General features: G+C 36.2%; 1 protein-coding gene across 6 annotated transcripts in view; it reads left to right on the top strand.

Moving 5' to 3' along the window:
- NRG1 (neuregulin 1) overlaps nt 1–16459 on the top strand; it is a 988266-nt gene that overhangs the window by 840734 nt on the left and 131073 nt on the right. For 4 of the 6 annotated variants that reach the window (XM_073219027.1, XM_073219029.1, XM_073219028.1 and 1 more), the window contains exons 4-5: nt 5747–5797; nt 8411–8461. The exons of 1 other annotated variant lie outside the window; for it this stretch is intronic. In XM_073219027.1, coding sequence (XP_073075128.1) covers nt 5747–5797; nt 8411–8461 — 102 coding nt within the window. The remainder of the gene's footprint in view (nt 1–5746; nt 5798–8410; nt 8462–16459) is intronic. One more of the 6 variants, XM_073219030.1, reaches the window with a different exon arrangement.

Below are 16459 nucleotides of genomic sequence, written 5' to 3'. Positions count from 1 at the left end.
TAAACAACCAACTAAAATTCTTTATGGAGTGGGTTCTTATCGGCTTATTTATAGCATCCTTTTAAGAAGAGAATGAAGAATCTCAATTGCAATGCAAGGTGATCTTATTTTTATTTTCTTCTTAGAATGTTAGGACTAGTTCATCCTTATCCAACCCTCTCACTGTATGTATAAAAAAAATGGAAATTTATACAGTCTCTTTAAAAAAGACACATACAGTATCACAAGCTATTCAGTAGCAAAAGGGGACGTGACCCAAGTCTCTTTAATTCCTGGTCTGGTGTAGCCCAGTCTGTACTGGACTGTGTTTATATATGTCTAAGCTAGAGACTTTGGTTTGTGAAAAACAGAAGCTGAAGGAATGATGTGAGGCATATGAGAGGGGTTCCATGTGGAAGAACTAGAATTTCATTGCAAGTCGGCCTCAAGGAGAAAACTACCCAGGACATAAGCAGGATCTAAGCAGTGGGAGTCTGTGACTCCTCGCCAGTGCCTGTCTTTGATGCGCTCACATGTGTTCTTCATTCTTCTACTATTTTTAATCTTCTTACCTCTACTGCTTTCAACTCTGCTTCTTTATAATTGCAGACTTTGACCTGACTGTGATCCCATCTTGGCCATATTGTTCTTCCTGACTCTTCGGAAGGCAGTTTTAACTCCTACTGTACGATTGTTTCCTTAGTTCCCAAATCAAATTCCCCACAGCTAATAAGATTGGCATTGTTCATTGTGCCAGACCTAGAGAGCTTACAAATTATTTCCCTTCTGGTCAAGTGCCCACTAAAGGCTCAGCCTGGAAGAGTGAAGCTGGAAACATGGATGTCAGAAACGCCCGTTCCTCAGAGGCCGTGGGGGCGACCTGCTGCTCTTCAGAGCCTGTGGCTTGGCAGGCACCATGATGGGTGAGGCCAGTGAGTTCTGTGTGTTGGGAGACCCTATTTTCTCCCTACATGTCAAGGGCTTAGTTGTAGTGTAACCAAAAGGAATATAGGTAATCATCCTGACCTTTCACCCTCTAACATGGCCCTCTATGAACTTGCTGTATTCAGATCAAGGCTGGTGGTAAAAGAAGTCTCAGCTCGGGTCCTGAGCTCTCTGGGACTTGGATGTGCTAGTTTATCCGTGTCTCCCTGGGAATCCAGACAAAGGTGGCAAAGAAACTCTTCCCGAGAGAAAAAGAACACTCTGCTGTGCTTATAAACTGCCATATGGCCAAACTATCTCTTCCGACATGTATGTTTACTGTTGACTGGGGTTGAGAGAGTGGAATTCTCAAGAAATTTTTTTCCAAGGTGGTTCTGGGGTTCTAGAAAAAAGGCTGAAAAATAAGAACATGTTGTCAATACAAATACTATATTATGCAGAACTCCCTTTAAATCCTCTAGATTTTAATTTATGTTTTCTACAAAATAATTATTTTGCTTTTTTTGTGTGTGTTGTCCCACTCATTCCTCCCATAAGTACACAACTTTGGTTCACCTTGATCAAAGATCCTGATAGATGGCTGTGAGCTGATTATCCTAATTTCATCCTGTGCAAAGGATTCTTTATGATTTGCTTAAATTCTCACACAGGCTCCTTCTTCATGCTGAGATGTTTAGAATATATTTTGGTACAAGATTCTAGGAGAGATGGCAAGGGTTAGAGGAAGACATGCACAGGACAGTTTTCTCCTTAGGAAAAAAATAAAAAATTTAGCAAGAAGGCCTTTCTGGACACAGTTTTTGATCCCATCAGGACAGCTATATAACTGCTGGAAGAAAATTAGCACAGATCATAAAACACTTCCATCTGATATTATGAACTTTCTGCAGTGAAACTCATTGTTTAGATCTACTTAGATTAGCAACTAGATACAACTGAAATGAAAAAAAGAACCTAAGAAAATCCCCTTGAGTTATTATATGCTTGAGTGACACAGTAATTGTATTTAGGCTATTTTCAAGCATTTACAAAATATGTACATATAGCCAATCATTTTGTTAAGGTGCATTTTAGAAATATGTATGTTGTCTGCCCATTTCAGTGCCTTATAATCTCTACTTTATTTGGAAAAAAGAATTTGTCATATAGTAGGCAGGCACAAACCTACACAATCTGGTAATTACTTCTGGAACTGTGTAAGTCTAACAAAGCTCAGCTGAGTTTTCATACAAAGGAATTTTACAGGCAGTCATCATTACATGAGAGATTACAGGTGGCCTTCCATGAATTTAAAAGTACGCATACACCATGCTCACACAGATGATACCCTGTATGTTCTTTTTTATTTGCATTTTATTTGGCTTGGTCTTTATATCGGAAACCTTAAGTCAGTGATTAATTCTTAGCTAAGAAGCTGTATAAGCACTCGTAGGCATCCGATTAGGGAAGAGAATAATAGACCTAACTGGTTTTTGAATTAATTAAGTACTACTGTCTTTTAAAAGATTAATACAGGAGAATATACAGCTGATCAATTATATCTTCTTCTAGGTTTTCTTTTTCTAATCAGGAGAAAAATTATTTGAATGAGATTCAAGATCCCTTAGGAGCTTTTGGGCTCATAGCAATAAAATAGCTGTTTCATCTGAGATGAGCAGAAAAACACTATTTCCATAAAATTTGATTAATATGTCATTTGCTCTTTCAAAAAACTGGTGGCCCATGTAGGTTAAAGGCTTAATCTCACCCACCCTGTCTCCCAAATTGGCAGTCTTGTTGTACATGTCATGATATTGGTGAATGCCTAGTTATACTAAGAAGCATACAAGATATGTTTTATAGCTTGTATAGCAGTTTCCATGTATGTTGTATTATATAGGATTTCCCTGGAGGCTATTAACAAAGAGCAACATGAGTACAGGAACAGAATAAAGTTGTCTTCTCAATGTGTTAGTATCAGTCCTGTCTCTATACCATTTATTATTTCAAAATTTCTCAGTTGCTTAAGAGGGAGCACTTATTATTAGCAAGAATTAAGAAACTCAGAGATGCTCCTAAAGTCATCTTCACCAGTGCTAATAAATGTGCCCATTTTAACTCTTTAAAAAAAATGACTACATCAGATTTTTGGGGTACACAAAATGACCTGTAATTTTAGGATAGCAAAGAGTCACACGAGAGGATGTTTAATATAGACAACACATCATATGTGTGTTTGTAAATATGCATATGTGTATTTTGCTAAATAGTTATAGTCATGCTTACATAATAATTAGAAAAATTCTTTTCCGGAAGGTGTTTTTTATCAGGCACTGCAACTCTTTCTTGAGACCAGATCCAATTTATTAAAAAAGCATTCAAACATTACAAATATACTATGCTCCTTGTTTACTTGCCTATGCAGCATAAACTTCTCAACTGTGTTCAATGTCTGATGATTCAAAATCCTCATAATTTACACAAATGAAGGGGATGGCCTTTACAAATTAATTAATTTATCAAATCGCTGTGGGAAAAATACATTGCTTAAATAAACATCAAATAACATTGATTTTTTTCTTTAAATCTGTAATTGTACCAAGTATTTTGAAACACACTTACAATAGAAGGTTGTTTTCTAAATCTATGAGTTGTACCCAAAACATGCATAAAAATGCTTGCTGAGAGGTTTTCATCAAAAAGATTAACTTTCCTTAATAGCAAGATTCTTTTAGTGTAGAAATATATAAATTCTGAGCTCGTACTTCCCTCAGGATAATTCAGAAGGTTTTTATTTGGAACCATAATCATTAAAGATATTTTTAAGGTCTCCAGGATAAATATCTAATTTTAGGAAGAGAGGTTATTTTAAGTTGTCTCTGTGTAGATGTATCTTTGTAATAACTTGCTGTTCTGGTATTTTATGTACCATTCAATTAAAAAAGGAAATACTATGGTTAACCTTTCCTCTAATCTAAGATCTTCTGCTCTGGAGATAGAAAAGCTCAATTTTTTTTTTCTTGGAAGATCACATTGGACAACTTAGTTTATGAAAAATGAATTTGAAGGAGTCTTCATATTCATGCTGGGATTGGGACTTTTGCCCAATTCTTGTGACCGTGAGCTTACTCCTTCAGTCTGGGTATCATGGCATTCCTGGGTCCTCAGGGACAGAATGAGGAAACATCTCTCCTCATGAGGACATGTTGCTTGGAAGTGTGGATCTTCTGGGTATTTATAGACAAAGACAAGTGCTATGAATCTTTGATAAAAAAGCTTATCTCAGATTAATTTTTTTTCCCCATAGGACAATTTCATTTTCTAGTGCCTAAATCAAGAAAACTAGTTGTGGCCACTTCAGAAACAAATATCACCGTATTACCAACTCAGCATATCTTCTTTAATGCCTGCTGCTTCTGAACGTCCAGAGGATATCATACACCCTCACATACTGATTCCTTTCACTGTGTCCCATTTTTAGTGGTTTAAGAGCCAGTGTAGGCAACTCTGGGTGGCTTGAATGGTTTATCTTCCTAATGCTTGATTAGAAAGAACCATTCATTCTTAAGTTGCATGAGAAAGACAAATTTGTTCTTACTAAAGGTGTATTTCTGACCTTATATATTCCCATTTAACCTGATACTTAATTCTTAGACATCCCTGCTAAATCTCATTTTTTTTACATCTCCACAAAACCTTTTATCCCTAGAGAAGCCTCTGAGGTTGAAGAATTATTGCTACTTAATTAGTCTTACCTACTAGACCAGTCCTATCACGGAAGCCCTAAATGGTCATCTCTATATTTCAAGATGATTATGTTGATCATGAACATTTCTAATCCATGATTAACACAGGCTGTTAACTCAAACATGAAATGATAGCATATACGACCTACTTAGGATTTTAATAGGGTCTAGAAACTTTGGTGATATATATATATTACAACAGATTCAACTTACCTTTTTGTTCCATTTAATAGATAGTATATAGTAAAATGCTGTTAAGTCACTTACAATTACACACACAGTGAAGGCTAAGTGATAATTCATCATTGCCTCTCTACCTCTTTTCAGGCTTCATAAAACTATACCTTACTGAAAATATTAAATTTTAACAACTGAAACTCTTTGAAGAAGGACTAAATGAATACAGAATTAGCTATTTCATCATAAAGGCAGTTAGAAAGCAAGTCCAAGTTTGAACAAGACTGTCACAATTCCCATGGTAATAGTGTGTCCACAAGTGTGTGGGTGCGTCCCTCCTTTCCTTGGGTGGGAGCTGCCTTCCTAGTCTGAGCCCTATCCTGAGCAGCTGAAATGTCTATCATAGGATAAGGCCCTCGTCTTGACTACCTTTGGCAACTACACAAAGAATTTGTTGCCAGACCATGATGTCTGTCATCAATCCCAACTAGAAACATGGTTTGCTTTCGTGTTTGAATGAAACTTTGATTCTCCGAAGATCTTTAACCTGAAACTTCTGGCCACCGCTTTGATCCTACCACTTTGATTTTTCTTAGTTCTGCTATTTCTGCTTCCTTTCTGAAGAAGAACTCACAGCTGCTTTGCCATAGGGTCTCCTTCACTGACCCCAGTGGGGGCAGGGAATTCTTCCTACTCATTCTAGCACAGCTCATCCCACGCTCCTTGCCCAAGAAAGAACTACTTATTTGGACAGACTTGTTTTACGTTTCTCACTGTGTGTGGATATAAAGCCTGGGCTTTCATCACGTTTTTGCAATACTTCCTTCCTTTACATCATTTTTAGTTTAAAGGCAGGCTGTGCAACTGGCTCCTGGCCTCTTGGCTATACATCGTAATGTCCTATCACCTCTTTTTTGCAGAGATCACCACTGGCATGCCAGCCTCAACTGAAACAGCATATGTGTCTTCAGGTAAGGAAAATAAGCTCATCAAATTTTACTAACTGGAATGACAGATATAACTGCTGGCTGCTCCTTCTACTAATCAGAACCCCTTCTGCGTCCAAATTTCAGCTCTTCCTGTTTTCTGCCCCAGCATTTTTCTCCAGCTCATTCTGTCTTTTTGGATTTCACGTACTGTTCTTGCTGTATGTCTGAACTTGGGCCTGTGAGGCATGTATGAGAAAAAGAAATTTATGTCTATGACAATTTAGTGATGTTAGTCCAGTAAAGGAGACATCTGGGTTATCAGTTCAGGTTTTATATCTTCCTAGGTGCTTCTCGTGGCTGCCTCTGCTCTCCAACATCCATCAGAGTTCATTCTTGGATAATGTATCAATATTTCATCTCCGACCTTTGGGCCCTATATCAGTTGTGGGTCACTCATCTTACAAATAACATTGTTACAGACCTGACATTTTAAAATGTTGTTGCCTTTTTGTGTGTGTGTGTGTGTGTATGTTGTTTTTGTTTTCTTCTCACTTGCCTATAATATTTACTGACAGCAATTACAGTGTGAGCAGATTAGCTACTTATAACCCAACTCTACTAATGTGTGAATAACCCATAATTCATTGATTACTTCACTAGCTGTGAATTTAATTAATCTACTGTGAATTTGTTTTACTTTATCTTTTTGCTTTTTCTTATCCTCTGTAATTCTCTAGTTAACAGTACCTTAGAACACTTAAGAATGAATATTTAATTGGGAGCAAGTTTTTGGAGACTAGTTTCAAAACTCACTTCAAAGGTGTAATAACTTCTTTTGCATGGTACTTTACAAAGATTTTTACATCTCATTTGATAATCACAACAGATTTGTGAAATAAAACATCATTTTTCTTCATTTTATGCATGGGAAAACCGAAGGATTAGAGATGCTTAGTCATATATCTCAGAAGGTAGAAAAGCAGATACTTCAAGCTCAGTATTCTTTGCATTACCCCCATATTTAGTTGTCTTTGTTTTTGAAAGTTTTAAGTTATAGATCTTGGATGAATTAGACTTTTTTTCAAAAACAAAAGCAAGCAGTGATTTCTGTCATTATGGCCTGTACCTTGTAGAAACTAGAGGAGGCCACATAGTTAAGCACAGTCTTTTCCATCTTATCTTCACCAGTATTTCATCTTCTCTTCAAAGCCATTGCTCATAATTATAAATTCTGAATTTCTATGTCCTAGACAGATTTGGCATATATAGGGTATGTCCATGTATCATTCTTAAGATATAAGTATGTATACTATAGAGTGAGGTGATCCTGGGGTCTAAGAGGATCATACCCTCCTGAGTAATAGAAAGGGAGAGAGAAGGAAGGAAGGTGGGAAGGAAAGGAGGGAGGGAGGGAGAGAAGAAGGGAAAAAGAGAACTAAAAAAAAAAAAATTGAATTATCTGAATTTCTTCACCTACATTCAAACATTTCTTTTTTTTTAATTGAAGTATAATTGACATGAAATATCCTTAGTTTCATGTGTATATCACAATGATTTGATGTTTTTACACATTATGAAATAATTTTCACTATAAGACTAGTGACCATCTGTCACCATACAGTTATTACAGTATGATTGACTGTATTCCTTATACAGTACATTATATCCCCATGACTTCATTATTTTATAACTGGGAGTTTGTACCTGTTAATCCCTTCACCTATTTTGCCCACCCTCTCTGGTATCTCTTTAGTGTCAGGATTCTAATGTAAGGGCTTCATTATTTGGCTCCATTAGATGCTGTTATGAACCTGAGCTTTTAGGTTTATGCCTTGGGAATTTGGAGTTAATGTAACTATTATTTTCTGATATATGGCTTGATTCTTTTTAACTTTTAGGCTGCTGAATTTCAGTGCTTCGTTGAAACAAAATTGTTCATATTCCTTACTAATGAAAACCCTGAGGCTCCATGCTTTTTTTTTCCTGCCTGAGTTATATTTTAAGCTCTGTCTGTACTTGAATACTGGTTTTTCTTCCTTTATCCTTGCTACCTAAAAGAATCTTGCTACCATGCATCACCAGTGATTGTTATGTATTTGTTTAGCATGCTTTGTTTGGTCCTAATGTAATTGCTCTAATGGACCTTGCATGGACTTTATTCAACACTGTGTTGGGTCAGGATGTTTATGCAGACCAAGTTGCCTGAAAATATCCTCATTCTTTTCTTTTGCTCTACACACGACAGTTAACTTTCATTCTATCTAAATAATGGAGACTGTTCTCTTTGGTTTCATCTTTTTTAAAATCAAGACCATACCTAAGAGAAGGAATTTTCTCTCTCACCTGTAGTGTGGCCTGTTAGAGTAGTATTTCTAAGAAGTTCATACAGCAGTTGGTGGGTGGGATGTCTTTGTAGATGGACTGACTCCATTTTCATCTCTTTCAAAAGTCTTTGGGTCTTGGACTACAGAAATACTCCTTTGTGGTCTTTGAGTATTGCATAGATCTTCCTTAGACTTTGAAATGTTACAGCTTCTCTGTTGCACTGGTTTCTAGTCCTCTTTCTGGATGATACCCAAAGCCTGGCAAATTTCTAATTTAAGAATCCAAGCAGTGTGACTCAAAAAAGCCTCATTCCACTTTTATGTTTTATAGAGTCTCCCATTAGAATATCAGTATCAACAGAAGGAGCAAATACTTCTTCATGTAAGTATACTTAAATGTTCTGTTCACTAGTTTTTAACCCAATACAGTTTCTGTGTCCGAAGATCATGTGCACATCTATCAGTGAGGGATAGTGGATGAAGTTTGAGAGCAGGATGGTATTTATTGTTTGGAGTAGAAACAGTCCACTGCTATGAGTAGGGCTAACTTCCCTAAAATACACATGGATATTAAAAGATACCATATACATGGTAGTTTCAGGATAATGTAGTATCTTTGAGTGTTGGAAAATAACTGCATAGCCTCTGAGCCCTTGCTCTGGAAGAGCAGAAGAGAACATTGTGGAGGTTTTTTTACTCTGCCATGATGCGTTCAGCAGCTGCCTGAGGCATGATACCCAGCTGTTTGGGGCCTTCATTCCAAAACTCCTCAGTTCTCAGGTAAAGTCTGCTGTGCTGGAGAAAGGAAACTATATATAGATGCCCTTAATTCAAATCTGATAGCAAGTGACTAATTATGAAGATGTTTGAAAGCAAGTCCCTAGGCAAGATCTCAGATTAGTTTTCATCTAAATGTGAAATGTGCTTTGTGCTTTTGGAGTGTACAACTGTTAGATTTGCGCTTTGTGCTCTGCCAGGGGAACTTAAGAAATTACCAAGGACTATTAAAAATAGTTTTGATACTTACAAATTGTGAGTAATAGAGAATTAAAATTTGATATCCAACAGGGGAATTTATCAGACCTTGAAAATAACACTTAAAATTCCAAGTCATCTTCTGTCTTATTTTAGCTCTTTATTTAAAGCTATTTCTCAGTTTGATAAGAGCTTCAAGAAAATAGATATTCCCAATTATTCTATTCCCACCTAGAGAGTGTGTTTAAAACAATTTCCTTTGACTATCAGCATGGTAGAAGACACTTACAAAGAAGATCTGTACTTTGGGTGACTCATTTGATTTTGTCAATCTGTTTGAATAGATCCCATCTGATCCTAAAGCCTTTACCTTTGAGTTGGTGGTACCAGAACTTTAATAGTATGATGTAAATATGTTTTTTATTGCCAGAAGTATGATGTTTTCATGTATTTTAAGCTAGATAAAGCATCATTTAACTGGATTGATGGCAACAATCTAATAAGATCAAACAGGAAATGAAATTCTAGGAGAGACTAAATTGGCTTCTTCTGTATTCCAAGGACACTCATTACGTTCTCCTAAATGATAATCCCTCCTGGAGACTTTGACATATTTGTTATTTAATTCTACTTATAAAAAGATTAGTGTAATTATATAGACTTTTGTTAACTAGTACTAAGGAATCACGTTGAGCTATGTTTTATATTTTTGAGTGTTTATTATACTAGAGCAAACACTAGGTTTTTCTTTCTGACATTTTGTCTGGGAATAATTTCTCCCCTGCCTGATTCATGAATGAAGTTATTGAAACTATTGTAATTGGAACCCTTCATGCTATCATTAACAGAGCAATAGCTGCTATCCTTAAGCATATCTGAGTAGTTTTGGAATGGAAAAAATAACTTCTTTTCATTTTCCAGAGATTTAAGGGACTGAAATGAATCTCTCAGTTTACGTTTCTATTCATTGCAATACTGTGGAGAGAGAAATAATTTTGAAACCTGACTCTAATCTCTAACTCTCAGCAGAATTAGTTCCTGATATTTAGTAAAGGCTTAAGACTAAGAAAGAAGGCTTTGTGTACCATTTTGTTAAAACATTTCAGTGTGCCATTTTCAGACATCACTCTCATTCATGTAAGGCTCTTAGTAAATTTTGTTGAACTGATTAATGAATACCTTTTTTTGGTCTCATGAAAATATGCTCTATTATTGAAAATATTAACCAATTGTGGCAGGATCCTAAGTCCAGTCTTGTTTAGAAGAGTGAAAGCAACATGAGGCACTCGGCCCACTTAAAGTTAGCATCATGCAGGACTCTGCATTGCAGATGGGCTGTGACAGAGATGCAGCTCCACTTCGTAAAGGCTGAAGGTGAACTTGGAAGAGCAACAGCAATAAGCTGGACTGAAAAATTCGAAATATGTAAAAGAGTCAAAGGGCACAGAAATGTTCACGAGTCAGAAATAATCAATCCTGAAGAATAAGTTTCTTTTCACTTTGCTTCAGCCAGGAAGAAGTCACTAGTAAATCCTTCTATATGAAAAGTGAAGTATGCCTTTGCAACATAATTCTGTCTGGGTGGGCTACATTCTTTGAACTATCGACATTGGTGTCTTCTAAAGTTTTAAAAAGCCTTCCTGGAGTAATATGGATTCAGCAGACCTGTTATATATTATAGTGATTTGGTGTGCTTTCTGGGTCAGCATATAAAACGTGAGGCAGCCCTGTTACTTCTCAGTTCTTTAGGTACTAATGCACACACCCTGACAGGGAAATGACCCCTTACCACCAGCTCTATTCTTGAGAACACCTCGCTGTTGGGTAAATCTTGAGAGGGTTCGGCCATGTTAATGTTCTTGGCTGTGTTCGTAACTCTGCCTGGGAGCCAACTGAGATTTTTCTGTGGACATCCTGTTTCTCCCAAAGCCTTTCTTGACCACTCCAGCCCACAGAAGTTTTCTGCTCTATAACTCATAGTGGAATAGAAAAAAAAAATTTTTTTTTAGATAGGCAGTACCTACCTATCTAAAATAGTATTGCTACATAATTTAGTATATTTTCTTCCAATGGGTGTTTTTCATTCTGGCTTTCCACTTTCCATCTCTCCTTTATCCACCTAATATATCATAAGCATTTTTCTAATGTCATTAAATACTAATTGGAAATATTTTTATGTCTAAAATTTTTATTTATTTTTTAATCACTGTAACAATAAAGAAATTATTCTTGAGTAGAGGTTTTAAGGGATTAATTTTTCATCTACAAACACCTTACCAGTTTTGCTCTATTTGTATTATGGCTAATAGCATTTCATAAATATTTGTGAAATATCAGTTATTAATCCTTCCTTTTGTAAAGCAAATTTTAACAACTTCTTTTTTGAAACTGGGAATTGGCACTTTATATTTGCTATTTTTAGAGTTGTTAACTTACAAATTTTTTCCAAGTTTCTTATAATAATCACCTGGTAAAGATTAACATTATTTTCCTTTTTTTTTTGTAAATGAGGCATCTGTGACGTAAATGTATAAGTGATATGTTCAATGAGTGTCCTATTACTCATAAATGACAGACCGTTTGAAGGAAAAGACAGTTAGTAGGACTGTCTTGTTCCTCCTTTACATAGAATCAGCAAAAAAGTAAATGGATTGCTTAGAACAAACCTTAATGACTTCTCTCTGAAGTGCCAGCTGCCGGTGACCCCATTTTTGTTGAATTCAACAATTTTGTTGAATGCTATAAAAATACAATTGTTATATCAACCACTTTACTGAATTAAGCACCATCTATTCCAATTTAATATAAAAATGAGAGAAACAAAAAGGAAAAGTGTAACGGATAGAATTTGGAAAGAAAATAAAGATGTTTCTGGAAAATAGTATTCAATTATAATATGTTTCAAATAATTATAGTAACAGCAAATGTTTGTTGAAGGCTTATTGTGTGCAGGCACTGTGCTAGGCAATTTACGCGGATGATGCTCATGGTTCTCACAAACCTTATTCCATTTTTCAGATGATGAAATTGATGTATCTTGCCTAAAGCCACATTAGCAGGCGTCAAACCCAGGCAGTACACTAGCCTGCCGTAATGCAAGAGGTTTTGTTCTCTCAGAGGAAAATCCTTTAATATTAAACAGAAGGAGATGCTATGAATGAACTGAAAAATCATCTTTGATGCAAAGTAGATTGGGAATATGTGTGGTAGATTAAGATTAAGTGCATTGCCTAGGACCAGCTGAGCCCAAAGAATCTTTGTTACACATCAGTACATGGGAGGTGGTGAGGTGAAACAGAAAGAATACAGATTCTCGGTGGATACATGCTCTTAGGTCTAAATACTAGTGCTGTTAATTAGTGTGTAAATTTAGGCAAGTATTTAACCTCCCTGAGATTCGGTTCCTATGTCTGTACAGCCTTGTTTATCGCAAATCTATACTGGAAAGCCTCCTGTGGGAAAAGTAATGTGAATTGTTGAGCATAGCTTTGCTTTTTGATGGGCTTCCCCTATATGTGCCAGAGAGCTAGTACCTGGAAAAGAGGTGTGGCTCTGAAGAGAGAATGGGAATTAGGGGAGCCCTTATATCTCATTTGCACAATGTAGGAAAATATCCTTATTGTTGGAAGAGGAAAGGAATTAATGATTTTGTCTAAATAATGCTGCTGGAAGTTCTATCCCAAGAAATCACTATGTCTGTTCAAAGTAGTACATATTGTCAGCTAAGGCTGTATTATAAAGTCCTCTTTGAAATCTCTGAATGAAATGAACAATTAAATTTGGTACTTATAAGAGCTAGCTGCAGGAAAAAAAAGTGTTTTTTTTCTACAGAGACATTTCTGTTGTAATGAGATAGAGCATTTTCCCTTGGGAATATAGTACAGTGCTATGTGTTGATTAGATCGGGCCAGGTCTGCTAGTCCACCGGTGAGATTTAGAGCTGGGGCTCCTATGCTCCACACTCCGCTGTAACTGACTTACCTGCTTTAACGGTAGAGGAGACTATGCGGACCTTTGCTAAGTGATTCTCAGCTGGAAAAATGGTATTTCAATTTCAGATCTTTATTGGTGGCAAAATATAAACTCTGTCCTGTCACCCTTGGAAAGCTATTTCTAACTGAATGCAAATTGTGTTTCCAAATTTCCATAAATGTGGTATTTTCAAGGGTGTAGTAGGCTGTACGATGAAGAATGACAAATTACCATGTACCATTTAGCAATACAAGAGTAATTTAAAAAGGAAATTGCTCAACTAGTATTAGCCTCCATCTTTCTGATTGCCTAGAGTGTTAGTTACAGATTTTTAGAACAGTACAGAGACTTGGAGCAAGAATAGGGGCTCATGTATCACAGCCATTCATATGCTCAGCAAATTATCGCCTTCATGTTCAGGTCATTCATTTTTTAAGTGAATATATGTTATTTTTTTGTTACAGTACTGCCTGTAACTGTAATATAATTCTTTAGGTCTGCCTTTGCTCTTTCTAAAGTCATTCAATATCTCTCACTGCAATCCACTATTGGATAAAGTAATCTCAAAAGTTTTTTGATCAAGGTTATAATGAAAAAGCTTATAGTTTTTAAATAAAAAAGTTTACAAAATTATTCTTTTGCACCATACAACTATATGTGTGGGTGCTCTGTATTTATAAATAACTGATACCTGTGTCATACTGTATATTTTATAAAGCATCTTTTCATATATTGAGTCATTTATTCATACAGTAACTCTGTGGCCTAGATTTATTCCATTTGTCAGATGAGAGACTTAAGGCTCAGAAATTTCTGACATGTCCAAACTCAACTAAGTAGATAATAGAGCAGAAATTTAAATTTGAATCTTCTGATTTCAGATCTTACAGTCTCTTATTACAAAGTCAGATGGGATCCATATAGCTAGCTTGAGGGAGGGCCTTCTTTAAAAAAAAAGGGAAAGTCAAAATGAAGTTTTAATAAAGACTCCAGGAATATAATAACATTTATCCCAGTTATCTCAAAGCCAACTTTATTGAAAGAATATACTCTCTACAATCTGTAAGGTAATGAAATGCACAGGAGAGCGCTTAGCTAATGGCAACAAAATTCAAGGGATTAATACTACAAAAAGGAAACATAAATGTTAGTCTAGAATCAAGAATCATGTCAGTGACTTGCTCTTTGGCTTTGTTACTTAGAGGAGGATGTGGTCTATTTCCAAAACATGCTATTTACAGAGATGGAAATAGTCTTAGGGTTAATGATCATTGTGCTAACAGGAATCCGACCTTCATCCAACAGGCAAGTCTTCCTTAGTGATAGTTTGTATTTGGGATAGGACATTGCCTATGTTAAATATTAAATAAGCTAACTACTATTTAATCTGTTATATAATATCATATATCCTGGAAATCATTAGTATGATAGATCAATTCATTAGTGGAAAATTATGAGACCTGGAGGAATTATTTCTCTGTATTGCATTCTTTGAGGGCTTTTTACTGGAATATTCTCTTAAATATTTTTTTTAAATCACCTTTTTGTACATCAGCTGGGAAGGTGAAGGACATCCTTATTTTTCCCATATCCAAACTACAGTATTTTTAATCATTAGGGATAGAGCAATGAAATCGATTATATAGGAAAGATTTTTAATTTTTTTATGTTGTGAAGTAGAGGCAAGAGAAAGGAGACAAAAAGGTATCTACCAAGAAAGCATCTAGGAGAACTGAGCTAGCAAGATTTTGATAAATGTACTTAGGCTGCTGAACTTGGTGGTTTTCTTAATTCTTTTTTTTCAAGTTATCAAGGGATTTGAGAAATAGGAAGATGGGAATAGAGGCCTTTGAGTTAAAAGACCTTGGATACTATAGGAAATAGCCTTCCCCCTTCAGAAGAAGAAGAAGAAGAAGAAGGGGGAGGGGGAGGGGGAGGAGGAGGGGGAATAAGATGATAGAGGGAGAGAGGAAGGGGTGAGGGACAAGTTGATAAAACAGCAAAATAAGAAATATGAACATTGATTTAGTTAGGAATTTCTCAATTTCAAGTACTATAAATTGGACTCCAAAGAGCTTAAGCTAAAGAGACTATACTTGTTTACATAACTGGCCCAGTTTGATCCAGAGGCTCAAATGATCTAATAGGATGATTTCTTAGTCTGTATGCTTTGCTTCATTTTCTGTGGGTTTTCTCTGCCTGCCAGAGAGATGCTTCTGGTATCTCTAAGCCTTTGTCCCCTCAGCTCACAATCTAAAAAGAAGAGAAAGTCTACTCCTTATCCAAACAGCAAATGTTCATAAAAATCTGATTGGCTGTGGTGGTGATACATGCATATCCCTAAAATAATTATTGTATCCAGGGAGACAATAACTCCAACTGGTCAGGGGCTGGTCAGACATCCACGGCTGTGTGTGTTTGGGTCATGAGGCAGATGGGCTCAGCCCGATGGGAACTGCTTGGTGTAGGCTCATCACGGAGAGGAGGGCCCAGTACCTAAGAAGAGAAGAAAGTGGGCTAGCTGGCAGATCCCATACAGTCCTCTACAGCTGATGAGCAGACCACTTCAAAATATTCAGGAAATAGATATCATCCATCACAGAGAATTTTAAAGGAAAATTAAAGATACGTATTACTGAAAATTGTGTAATTGGGCAGACAAAAATTAAAACAGGATTACCATTTTAAAGATGGTTAAAATAGGAAGACGGAAGACAAATGAAATACCATTTTAAAAAGACTGTGAGTACTTATAAAATGACTGTAATCCTTCTTAGGAATGCCCTATTTTTAATCCAGGAACTTATGCTCTTCTGAAGGAAGTAGAGAAAAGTCAAAAAGTGAGTTTACAACTTTCAAATTAGAATGCATGGAAAGCATTTTGAAATCTGTAAAATGTTCTGACTTTGGAGTTTAAAGTCAAAGAGTGTGCTTGATCCAGACTCTTAAAAAAAATCCATGATTAAGTAGATTTTGAAAAATTGCAAGTTTCTCTCATGAGAATAAAAGCACGCTGATTAGTTGGTCTCCTCCCCCCAGTAAGAAAATGAAAAGAAGCATGCTTAGTCCATTCCGTTTAATCTTGCATAGAAAATGCAGCAGGTCTGTTGACATGTGAGATCACATGTTTGAGGCTCTATCAGCCTCATAGACATCAACACTGAAACCTACAGGAAATAAAGACTCCTATAGTTCATCTGGGGGCATCTCCCAAGTTTTTCTGTCTTATTCTTATTGTGATACATCTGGTATACTAGGGGCTTGGGAACTTAATTTATTTCTTTAATAAAGGTGCCATATATACATAGGTCAACTAATAAACAACTGCTAGAATGGCACTTTTCATTTTGTCTCTCAGCCTACCAGAGGTCAACAAAATCCTAAAAGCCAATTATATGGACCAGTGTGGGTTTAGTCTAAAGCTGTGCTCATC

Source organism: Manis javanica, chromosome 12, assembly GCF_040802235.1.
Source record: "Manis javanica isolate MJ-LG chromosome 12, MJ_LKY, whole genome shotgun sequence".
In the NCBI taxonomy this organism is placed as follows: Eukaryota; Metazoa; Chordata; class Mammalia; order Pholidota; family Manidae; genus Manis; species Manis javanica.
Note: the sequence above shows the minus strand (reverse complement) of the source record. Positions and strands in the feature narration are given on the sequence as shown.